The following is a 12,298-nucleotide window of genomic DNA, read 5'->3' as shown; positions in this document are numbered from 1 at the left end:
GCTTCCGGTCGCGTTGTGCGTCCCTGTTGCTAGGCGACCGGCTAAAGGAGTTCGACTGCGGCGCCTGCGGGCTCTTGAGTCGAGGATGGCCACGATATGGAGCAGGAGCTCTCACCTGGCAGGATCCAAGAATGACAGCAGAATAAAGCGGAGGTAAGGGCGTCGGATAGGCTGGGAGCCTGGCTCTGGGCTGAAAGTGAGCTATGCTTTTCCAATTCTACCGTGAATTTGTTAAGGACAGAGCAGGAGGAGGTGGCCGTGTGGGTTGGCACCTTTTCGCGTGGGGGCTTTTACCATCCGCATGTGAGGCAGGCGCTCAGTAAATGTAGCTTTCCCCGCGTGCTGAATTTCCTCCTCAGCCAACTGTTAAGGAAACGCGAAGGAAAACGATTTACACACATGTAAAAAGCCGCTCTGAAAATGCTTTTTAAAAAATACATAGAGTTTTCCATACGTCTCACCATTGCCATCTCGTGTCATGTTGTATATTGCGCTTGAAACACGCTTAAAACGCTTTATTTGCAGCTGTATAGCTAGCTGAATCCCTAGTCTAAGCATACCACGGATTTAAGTCCCAAACGGCCGGCTTCCGACGTGTTTGCAGGGGGAGCGTAACATAACACGTTGAAAAGTTTGTGCAAGTTGGAAAAACCTAATCAGTCTTTAAGTACGAATATGGATCTGTGTGGACTCTGGCCCCCAAACTACAAGGGTGGAACAAATAGAACAACTTGTCTTGTGAGCAGTTTTCTGACGAATATATGTTCTTTTATGGCTCACAAACATTGGCCTGGAGAGCACAGTTTAATCTATGTTGAAGGGTGTCACCTTTTTGATGGTCAGAAACCAATATTGGAAACTGAGATGTGACAGCAAGGAGCTAAATGGCACCTTAAACCTAGGTTATGGGCGCAACAACGGAATGTTTAGGTGTGCTTTTTTATAACACGAATACAAAGCTGTAAATGAATGAATTGCAGCTAAATTATGTTCATTTTTCACTTGGTTTAGTCCTTCCCCTGCCCAACCCCCTAATATTATCCAGCCTTCAGAGAGTAGTTGGAAGGCAGAAAAAGGTCTTCCTTTCCTTCCACTCTGCAGGCTTAATCTGAAATCTTAGGCGCAGTACTGCACCCAGAGCTAAAACTGCTTGCGCTAATGAAATTCCCTGTTGCAAAATGCGTCTAGAACAATGGGAGTTTCAAACATTGTCAGAAACTTTGTCTCTGTGACTGAGATTTGGACATGCTTCAAGGTTCAGACTATGGGAAACCGTAAAATTAAAAATTACAATTTGGAAGTTAATTCGACCTTTTTTATTTTAGTTTTTTATTTTTATTGGTTTATGATTTGATGTGTTAATTGGATGTCTTTTATTGGAAAATTAATAAAAATGATCTAACAAAAAAAAGAAGAAAAAACTTTGTTTCTGTAATAGCTGCAAAACAGAAAGCAACAGGGAAGCTCTTTCCAGCATGTGGGTGCAGGCTGGCACAGAGCTTGTATGAGGCCTGGAGGGTAAAGGTCTTGTTAGGGTAAAGTTATAAACTCAAACAGCATAAGTTTGGCAGGCCCCTGGCGGACCCACCCTGACTGCCATAGCTCTCTGAGGTCCAGGACAAGTGTACCCAGCTGTGCACTCTTCCTCCCTTTATGGGCCTGTGGGGATGTAATTGATTTCTGGCGATAATTTTAAGTTCCAATCACCATAGTCTGGTAACTTTCAATTTATTCCACCAGGTCTCATCCTGACACAGCAGCAAAAACTATTCAGAAGGCGTGGTGGAGTCACACAAGGCTACGGTTGTATACACTCATGAAACATACAATTCGGGCAGCGGTATGCTCTTGCATGTGGTTTGGGCTGACTAGATGTAGTCCTGTAGTTTAATGTGTCATTATAACTCTATTATTAAAGTGGTTTCCCTTTGTATGGCTGCATTGAGGAATAGAAACAAGCTCTGGCTTGCAAGGGGTATCCCTCAAGGTATCATGAATATATTTGTTTTGTTTGTAACAGTATACCTACAAATATTCCAAAGCCAGCAGGGACCCAGTGATAATACTTTCATGCTCTCTGTCACTGTTGGCAATAGAAATCTGCTAACACAGAGGGGCTGGGCTGTGTGGTGTAAGAGGAAAGCCAACCAGAAAATTGCTGCATCCTAAATTACTGAGGAGCAAGAATTGATTTTTGGCCATTTCCCCATCAGGAATAATTATTGCTCCTGAAAGTAAAACAGTACAGATTCAGAAGCTCAGAGATGGGCCACAACTGGTTTAAGATTTTAAAGATCTAACCAGCACAGTGAATTGAGGCCAGAAATAATTTGGTAACCAATGCAGAAGGCTACTATATTAGATAATATAATTGGAGTCAAAATCATAGTAGATGCATTTGTTTGAAGTTTGCCAACCATCTTCAAAGCAACTAGATATAGAGTGCATTACATTATCCTGTATGTGGTTGAAGCATGAGGCCAACCCCAGTTACTCTAGATCGTGCACAAGTTGGTGCACAAACTGAAGTTGATAAAAAGCACTCCTGGCCATTGTTACCACCTGGTTATCCAGGGACCAGGCTGTGACCAGAAGTACCCCCCCCCCCCCACACACACACACAAGCAATCTTCATTACTCTTCATTACTCCCAGTCTTCCATGCCCTTCAAGCCAAATAAGCAAAATAATGACCCAACTGTTACTTTTTTCTAATTTGGCTGAAGATGTGTTGGTTTGCTGCAGACCCTGTAATAGCCAATGCCTCAACATTCTAGTTGAAGTTAGACGTTGACAGGCACATGTTCTTTTTCAGACTGAAAAGGTGACTATATAAATGGGCCTTCAACAGAAAATTGCAGTGTGCCATTTTCCTATTCAGGGTTCTAGTTAGCCATGCATTCTTCCTGCATACTCCATTCTATTACCTTATCCTCCAAGTTTCCATTCCCATCCATATAGAGACTCATTCTGTGGTCATTGAGTTTATTTCTTATTTTGTTTTGGGGAGTAGTTGCTGTTTACAAGATGGGTTGTCCTTAGAATTTTTCTTAAAAATAATTTCTACTTCTGTACATTGATGTTTGTTTAAAAACAGTTATACCAGGCAAGTTAAAGGTAAAGGTACCCCTGCCCATACGGGCCAGTCTTGACAGACTCTAGGGTTGTGCGCCCATCTCATTCAAGAGGCCGGGGGCCAGCGCTGTCCAGAGACACTTCCAGGTCACGTGGCCAGCGTGACAAAGCTGCATCTGGCGAGCCAGCGCAGCACACGGAAACGCTGTTTACCTTCCCGCTAGTAAGCGGTCCCTATTTATCTACTTGCACCCGGGGGTGCTTTCGAACTGCTAGGTTGGCAGGCGCTGGGACCGAGCAACGGGAGCGCACCCCGCCGCGGGGATTCGAACTGCCGACCTTTCAATCGGCAAGCCCTAGGCGCTGAGGCTTTTACCCACAGCGCCAGTTACAATATAAAATTACAGAATTAAAGTCAATTAAAACACTTCAGAGTTGGAGTCCTGCACTTCCATAGCATGCTGATACTTCCCTCTTCCTTTACTCATGACCTGGGCTGTGACTGTAATATATTCTACCTTTACTGTAAAATTGTTGCATTTCCGTGCACTCTTGTTTCCGTTACAGTGTTCCGTTGCGCCTGAAGCAGTTTAGTCATGTTGGCCACATGACCCGGAAAGCTCTGTGGACAAACGCTGGCTCCCTCAGCCTGAAAGCGAGATGAGCGCCGCAACCCCATAGTTGCCTTTGACTGGACTTAACCGTCCAGGGGTCCTTTACTTTTTTTTACCTTCATATGTACATTTTATTGTTATCTGCTCTAGAATTGTTATTCACAGTGAAGAGCAAGGTAGAGATTTATTTTTTTCTTTTTCTTGATTTTCCACACAACAAAAAAATTACATTCCAACCTATTTATACAAATCCTTAAATTCCTAACAATGAGTTATTTTGTTTAAGTCTTTTTCTTAATTTACAAATTCTCCATATGACTTCCAACCTCCTCACTGAGGCTTCCTCCTTTTTTCTTTTTAATTATCACTGCTTCAGTATGCCTTATTTCTTTAGTTTTGTCTCATATATACTTATTTATTTATTTATTGCAAGATAGAGTTATTTTAAATGCTGCTTTAAAACAAAGCTTGTTGAAAACTTTGAGCAAAACATATTTATTTCAGGAGTACTGCATTACTCATGATATTTTGAAAAGAGTGTGTCCTTTGGAGGCTGAACTTCTTAAAGACCCTACTCTTACGTGCAGAGTTCGATTCAGGTAAAAGTACTACATTTCCATGCCTTGGTTTAATATATTTTGTTTAGTTTAACGGTCTCTTTCTTCACCTTTTAAATGTTACTATAAGGGGTGATTCCAATGGAGGAAGTTTCTTCCAAAGAAGAGTAATTGAGAATGAATTGTTCCTATTGATAAATGAACAAATATATTATTCTACTTTGTGTGGCAGTAGCTTCACAAGAACAGTAGTATACAAGAATCATAAGCATCTCATAGTGATACTTTACTATGAAAAAACACCAATATGGACTCCATCTGAGCAGGCTTATTTTTACTGATGACAGTAACTAAGGCTGCAGTCCTACGTACTGTATTTTTCGCCCTATAGGACGCACTTTTCCCCCTCCAAAAATGAAGGGGAAATGTGTGTGCGTCCTATGGGGCGAATGTAGGCTTTTGCTGACCCCTCTCCAGGCTTCAGGAAGCTCTGCGCAACCCTCGGGAGACCGGCGCGACTTCGCGCCGGTCTCCCGAGGGCTGCGCAGAGCTGCCTGCATTCCGAAGCCTGGGGCGCGCTGAAGAGCGCGCCCGGGCTTCGCACAGCTCTCCGCAAGCCTGGGGAGACCGGCGCGACTTCCCGCTGGGGCTCCCTAGGCTTGCGGATAGCAGGCTGTTCTCGGGGCTGGGGTCGGGGGAAGCTCGGGCTTCCCCTGTGCCAGCCCCGCGCCTGGGGGGGGGGGAATAAAATTGTTTTTCTTTATTTCCCTCCCCCCAAAAAACTAGGTGCGTCCTATGGGGAGGTGCGCCCTATGGGGCGAAAAATACAGTATATCTTTCTGCCTGGTATGCTGATTTTCAACATGCAGGAGGTGTAGATAGATAGGCATTTAGACAGCTTATAGTTTGAAATGATATAGACTTTACCAAGTGATTTTACTGAACATATACATTTGATCTTATTTCCTTATAACTATGTCCTAGATTGTTGCCTTAAACACACTTGAGTCCCATCCATAGAGTTCCATTGACTTGATAGCATTGGCAGAGCTGCTGTTAATAGAGGACAGCAAGAGATCTATTTTCACTTCTTCCTCCCAAGATGTGCCAAGACACACTGGTCAGCTATATGTTTAGCACTGTACATTCAATTCTAGTCCAGTGAGGCAAAATGTGTTCACTATTCCCAGCAGATAGAGATCCAGAAAGGAAAACATTTTACACACATAGGATAGAATTCAACATTGTGCTAATTTGATCATTCTTTCAATGCAACCATTTCTTCCTTCATGCACTATTCTGGGGGGTTCTCCTGACCCAGAGCAGATTTGGGGGAAGAGGAGGGGGAAGCTCCATTGCAATATTGGGAATCCTTGCCCTGGCATCCACTAGGGAACCAGGTTAGTTAAATCCACCCCATAGACCTCAATTTGCATACAGATTAGAGCTAATCCCATACCTTTCAAGGGAACATACTCTTAACATGTGTTTGGGATTAAGGATATAATTTGTTGGATTGCCTTTGTTAAATAAAACCACAGATGGATTTTTAAAACATTGCCAATCATATTATTTAAATTAAAGTGAAAACAGTCACTTCCATTGCCAAACATTAAATAAGCTGTTTAATAACAATAGGTAATTAAGTTCTGGTGTTTCCCATCCTTTTAGATTAGCTGGATCTGATTTCCCCCCTTTCGTTGTGTTCAAGATATTTTGCAAGTCAAGAGACCAAAACACCCATTACATCACTGGGAAAAGCGTAATAACAGCAACAAGTGAGGTAACCTATTGGATATTTTTTTAATGTTCTGTATCATCTGTTACTTAAGCTTGATACTATAATAAGTTGTTCTTTATATTTAAAACACTACTGTTCTTAATTATGATAACTTTACACCAGCTGTGAGGAATCAGAATTGTAGAATTGGAAGGGATCACGAGGGTCAACAATTCCAACCCCCTGCAATGCAGAAATCTCAGCCCATGGGCCTAAGTAGGCTAAGCAGATACCCTAATTTAGCCAGTGAGGAAGTCAAAGTACTGGGAACCTTGGGAGGAAGTGATCATGTTCTCTTGGGTTTCATTATATAGAAGCAAGGAAAAGCTGAGTATTAGTTGGATACCCACTCTGAACTTGAAGGCTGATTTCAGAAATCTTAAGGAACTACTGGGTGAAATGCCATAGTCAGAAATTCTTAAAGAGAAGGGAGTCCAAGATGGATGGGAGTTTCTTAAAGGTGAAATATTGAAGGCACAAATGCAGACAGTTCCAACAAGAGCAAAAAGAAGGGTCCGGAAACCAAGCCTGATGAGGAACAGTTGAGGGAATTGGGTATGATTAGCCTGGAAAATTAGAGACTGAGAGGAGACAAGATAGCTGTCTTCAAATATCTAATGAGTTGTCAAATGGAAGATGGGGCAAGTTTGTTTTCTTCTGCTCTGGAGGGTAGGACTCGAACCAATGGCTTCAAATTAAAAGAAAGGAGATTCCGACTAAACATGAAGAAGACTCTCTGACAGTAAGACCTGTTCGACAGTAGAACGGTCTCCCTCAGGAGGTGGTGGACTCTCCTTCCTTGGATGTTTTTAAGCCAAGGTTAGATGGCTAGCTAACATATGCTTTACTTGAGATTCCAGCAGTGCAGGAGGTTGGTCTAGATGACCCTTGGGATCCCTTCACCTCTACAATTCTATGATTCTTTAGAATTTTTTGAGTTCTTAGTGTTACTGGTTCTAAGACATCAGTTAGTGTACAGATTGCCCTCCCCATCAATACCTGCTTCTTCACATTGTGTTTGAATTTACTACAGTGGTACCTCGGGCTACATATGCTTCAGGTTACATACGCTTCAGGTTACAGACTCCGCTAACCCAGAAATAGTGCTTCAGGTTAAGAACTTTGCTTCAGGATGAGAACAGAAATCGGGCTCCAGCGGCGCGGCAGCAGCAGGAAGCCCCATTAGCTAAAGTGGTGCTTCAGGTTAAGAACAGTTTCAGGTTAAGTACGGACCTCCGGAACGAATTAAGTACTTAACACGAGGTACCACTATATTTGAAATTGTACCCTGCACTTCACATAGTAAGTGGTGTACAATAAAATATTAAGAATATTAGAAACTTACTATATGATGCACACACTTTGTACAGAGATCATATTCATGCTGTTCTTCCCTCTCAAAAACTGATGTGACACTTAGCTCATGATGGAAAGCAGGATGCAGCTACATTTCCTTCATGAGACTAGGATTATTTTCCACTAAGCTTTTGAACCGTGCCTTAGAAAATGCATCATCAAGCTCCTATAAAATTTTCAGATACAAAATTGATGCACTTTTGATTATAATGGTATAATCAGGCTGAGCTTTGTGTTGAATGCATGAGGATTTCAGAATGGTGATTTAGGGTAGAGTTACAGTGACACTGAGGCTCTTTCTATATTTTCTGATGATTGATAGGCGGCTGTTGATGCTTGCAAATTAATGGGATACCGGACGTATTATAATCAGATACTGCAGGATGAACTTCAGCATAAGAAATATGGAATAACAGAGGAGTTAGATGTGGCTACAATAAGAGACCACGTACAAGTAAGCAATGATTATGTTCTCCGCCCCTTATGCCGTAATTAATTAATCTGATAATGAAAAAGACCGAACACGTGGGAAGGGTTGGAGGAGGGAATGAATGAGCCTGAGACCTGCTTTCAGTCTCACTTGGGAAGAGGTTTGGAGGAAGATCTGAACAGCCCCAAAGTCAACTTAAATACAACACTAGTAAGAGCAAGGCAACATCATATTACCACATACACTGTGATTATATTTGTGTATTTGTAAAATTCAGTTCAATCCAGGCAACAGATCCTATAGAAAATATTATGTTAGCAGTAATAATATACAATGCAACCCTACATATTTTAGAAGTAAGTTCCACTGCATTCAGAGGGACTTACTTCACAGAACTGAAGCCTTAGGATTCATTTTCTTGGCTGATAAAATGGAAGAATTGCAGTAAAGGGGGTAGTTTACAAAAGATAACCAGAGAATCCTAGTACAACTTTCTCATACATATTGTTCTTTCGTGACTGTCTAGTATAGCAATCTCATGGATGAGGTTCCAGCATACTATGGTGGCAGACATAACTGCTGGAGAAGGCTGTCTTTACATGATTTTCCCAGATCAATGATTGTGTATGACATCATGGACTATGCACAGTCTGGGAAGCTATCTTCCAGACTTAGGATGGAATTGCCATTTCTGCTGCTGAGGCCACAGAATGAAGAAACGTGTCGTGCTCAAATCATGGCTATTTGTCAAATCAGGTAAATCAGAGCTTTCCAAACTCCTCATGTTGGTGACACGCTTTTTAGACATGCATCATTTCACGTCATAGTAATTCAGTTTTACTAGTAATATGCAGATTAAACTAACCCCTTTACAGCCCTGGGAGGAGTGCGGAGAGCGTTCACATGACACATCTACACACTGCAGCCAACACGCTAATGTGTTGCGACACACAGTTTGAAAAACTCTAGGTATATCATATCAGCTGCCATGTTTGATAATTTGGACCTGGTTTCTTCCCTTGTGTTTGTATGTGTGTGTGTAAATAGAAAATAAAGGTGTGAAATTACAGTTTCCATTCTGCCTTGGCCACCCAATGTGTGCTGCTTTTTAATATCAGTAAAACACAGATGTAGCACCTGCACTCCCATATCCTGAGACAGATGAGGGAAGGCTGGCAGCCAGACTTCTTCTATTCACAAAGCCACTAAAGTAGCAGGCCTTGTGAGATACATTGTGTACCGTAGCCCTGATCCTGCATTCTGGGAAACCAATTTCAGCATGATCCTGTCCCAGAATTTATGCCCAGCAGACAGAACAGGATTACTCTTAAATCCCACTCTCCCATCAGAGTCCCAAGATACACTGGCACAGTAAACTCGACAGTTTACCACATTTCACAGACCGTCATAGAATTATTTCAAAGCACCAGTTTCGGCAAACGCTTAATGAGCATTCTGCATACTTGAGAGAAATCATTAAACAAGATGGCCTAAATTTTGCACATATCCACACACACAATATTCCCCAGCCACTCTGGGCGGCTCCCAACAGAATATTATTAATAATACAGTCATACCTTGGGTTAAATATGCTTCAGGTTGAGCGTTTTCAGGTTGCATTCTGCGGCGACCCGGAAGTAACTGAACAGGTTACTCCGGGTTTTGCTGGTTACGCAGACGCTCAAAATGATGTCACACGCATGCGCAGAAGCGGCAAATCGCGATCCGCGCACACGCAGACATGGGTTGCATTCTGCTCAGGATGCAAACGGGGCTCCGGAACGGATCCCATTTGTATCCAGAGGTACCACTGCAAAGACAATGTCCATGACTGATATGGAATGGAATGTCTATTTGAAGGCAGGTGTTCCCCCTTCTGGATATAGATAAGCATTGCTCTGGCCTCAGCTGTCCACTTACAGCTCTTAGTTAATACATTATTTTATTTTATTATATATTATGATCTAAACAATTACACATCATGTTTAGTTTTATAGCAGCTATGTATTTAAAGGGCTTTCCATGTAATGCTAAATGGCTCAGCTCCCATTAGTTTATTTTTTAACATGGTTTCAATGTAAAATATATTTGTGATAGTTTCAGTATTTTGATAATATGATACAGAAGTGTATTTTCATGTTGTTTTGGTTTTGTTGATTTAAATGTTTCATAGTGTCAGTGATAAATATATTTGTTTAATACTGACAACAAATGTGCAAGCATTACAGTGCAGTTATGACTACTCATTCATACTGGTGAAACCTAATGCTGCACCCATTAAAACATTTTTAAAGTTGTAGTCCTATGCACACTTAATTGGGACTAAATCTAGATTAATTTGGGGACGGTTTGTTGAATAGGCATGCCTAGGATTACACTGTAAAAGAGGAATTTCCTTATTCTATAGTGAATGCTGATAACATTTTAATTCTGTACAATTGTGTGGGGAAATTGTTTAAAACATTGTTTTCCCTCCAGAACTCCACCACAAATTCCCACAACTGCAATCTTCTCAAGACTGAGTAGAAAATCAGCACCTAGAACTGGGCGTCGCTCTTACCAAGCTCAGAAGAAGAATGCAAAAATGAGGAAGGCTTATAGCCTTGAGAAACAAAGAGAGGTGAGCATGTTAAAAGAAAAAGAAATTTTCTGATCAAATGCTGATAAATCTCACAGCTAAGATTCTACTAGTCTGTCTTAAAGAGCTTTTATTGTTTCCCCCCCTTGGGATGAACTTAATAAGACAGTTCTAAGATTATGACCAGGGTAACTCTACTTGTTCTACATAAATGCCATCAGAAAGGTGAGGACAACAGCATAACACTATGTCTAACTAATTGTTCTTGATCACCTATGCTGAGGAACGTTTGTGTAACTCACTAAATAAAGAGCCAAAAAAAGTTTGTATTTTACTGATCCTATCATTTTTATTTTGTTTTAATTTTATTAAAAGGCATTTAGACATATTAGAAATCCATCTCCATAATTTTAAAACAGCACATTTGTAGCTTTGGCATGCAAAAAATGCAGGAATTAACGTGTTAGTAAGCAACCTCACTTGCTAGATCTCAAGGGGTTGGCTGCAGTCCTTAATTGTTATAGACCTTCTAAAGAAACACCTGGTGTTTGAGATCTACTTCTAACTAAGTGGCAATGCAAAAGGACCCCTGGACGGTTAAGCCCAGTCAAAGGCGACTATGGGGTTGCGGCGCTCATCTCGCTTTCAGGCCGAGGGAGCCGGCATTTGTCTGCAGACCGCTTTCTGGGTCATGTGGCCAGCAGGACTAAACTGCTTCTGGTGCAACAGAACACTGTGACGGAAAGTAGAGTGCATGGAAATGCCGTTTACTTTCCTACTGCAGCGGTACCTATTGATCTCCTTGCACTGGCATGCATTCAAACTGCTAGGTTGGCAGGAGCTGGGACAGAGCAATGGGAGCTCACCCCGTTGCGGGGATTCAAACCGCTGACCTTCTGATCAGCAAGCCCAAGAGGCTCAGTAGTTTAGAAAATAAGCTCTGCTTAGTAAGTTACATTCTGCAACAAAACCTGCAATAGGGCCCTATTGAAGGACACCATCCTGGTTGCTGCAACATAGCCTAGGAAGGAAGATTAGTGCAGACACTGCTCAAGTGTCCAATCCAAGACTCTTATGTTTGTTTGTTTGTTTGTTATTATGGGCGGGTTCAACTAAATGAACAAAAACTGCTAGTGCAACAGGGTTCCCCCCCCCCCCTTTGTGTGCCCCTATGACTTCCCCCAAATTGGCTCTGTGAACAGTGCACAGGGAAGGAGGGAGATGGAAAGCAAAAATTATTGCACTGATGGAATGATCACCCTCATCCCACACTAAATTCCACCTTATAGTGCAACATATACAATGGATTCTGTTTAGGAGTATGAGGCTAAACAACTAAGCTGTGATTTCTTCTTAGAATAATCTATACTTGGTTATTTTGGAGCAGATGCTGAGAACTTCATCGTTGTTAAGTGACCATTCAGACTCCATAGTCACTGAAGAGTCAAGCCATGAAAGTCATTTGTCAGATGAAGACTGGGAGCACGAGGCAGTGAAGCTATACAACTGGGCCAGATCCCTACGAGTGGAAGATATTGGGGGAGATATTGGGGGAGACTAACCCATGATAAAACTTATGTCCCCTTCCATTTCTTCTGTTTGAATCACTGAATTGTATAAAACAAATAATTTGTCCTGATGTGTGTAATTTTCTCCTGTCATGCTGCAGACATGAAGAACATGAATAGCATGTGAATAATTACTGTCTGGCTTTAGGAAATTCATGGTGCAACAATTTATTGTGCTAAAGCAACGATGGTGGTTTCATTAGCAGATAAGAGGGAAGGTAACATGACCTATAGGGAGAGAAGCAGAGTTATTTATCCTTAGAACCCACATGGACAACTTTGAAAAGAGAGTAATAGTTTCCCTTTCTGAATTACAGCTAAGGGGGCACCAAGAGAGAAAG

General features: G+C 41.8%; 1 protein-coding gene across 1 annotated transcript; it reads left to right on the top strand.

Annotated features, from left to right (window-relative positions):
- The first annotated feature begins 31 nt into the window (after positions 1-31).
- On the top strand, positions 32-12,023 carry C4HXorf58 (chromosome 4 CXorf58 homolog). The gene is made up of 8 exons (XM_077927415.1): positions 32-153; positions 1,741-1,840; positions 4,193-4,287; positions 5,917-6,028; positions 7,704-7,835; positions 8,338-8,567; positions 10,290-10,431; positions 11,777-12,023. The coding sequence occupies exons 1-8, from the start codon at positions 86-88 to the stop codon at positions 11,948-11,950; spliced, it is 1,053 nt and encodes a 350-aa protein (XP_077783541.1). The 5' UTR covers positions 32-85; the 3' UTR covers positions 11,951-12,023.
- The last annotated feature ends 275 nt before the right edge of the window (positions 12,024-12,298 follow it).

Source organism: Podarcis muralis, chromosome 4, assembly GCF_964188315.1.
Source record: "Podarcis muralis chromosome 4, rPodMur119.hap1.1, whole genome shotgun sequence".
Lineage (NCBI taxonomy): Eukaryota > Metazoa > Chordata > Lepidosauria > Squamata > Lacertidae > Podarcis > Podarcis muralis.
The sequence above is the reverse complement of the archived record's forward strand: the minus strand, read 5'-3'. Positions and strand labels throughout refer to the sequence as shown.

Bases quoted from the DNA above. Each gene is read 5' to 3' on its own strand.
- C4HXorf58 (XM_077927415.1), top strand. From the start codon at position 86: ATGGCCACGATATGGAGCAGGAGCTCTCACCTGGCAGGATCCAAGAAT. The intron at 6,029-7,703 runs GTAACCTATTGG...GATGATTGATAG, and splicing joins TAATAACAGCAACAAGTGAG to GCGGCTGTTGATGCTTGCAA. The intron at 7,836-8,337 runs GTAAGCAATGAT...GTGACTGTCTAG, and splicing joins CAATAAGAGACCACGTACAA to TATAGCAATCTCATGGATGA.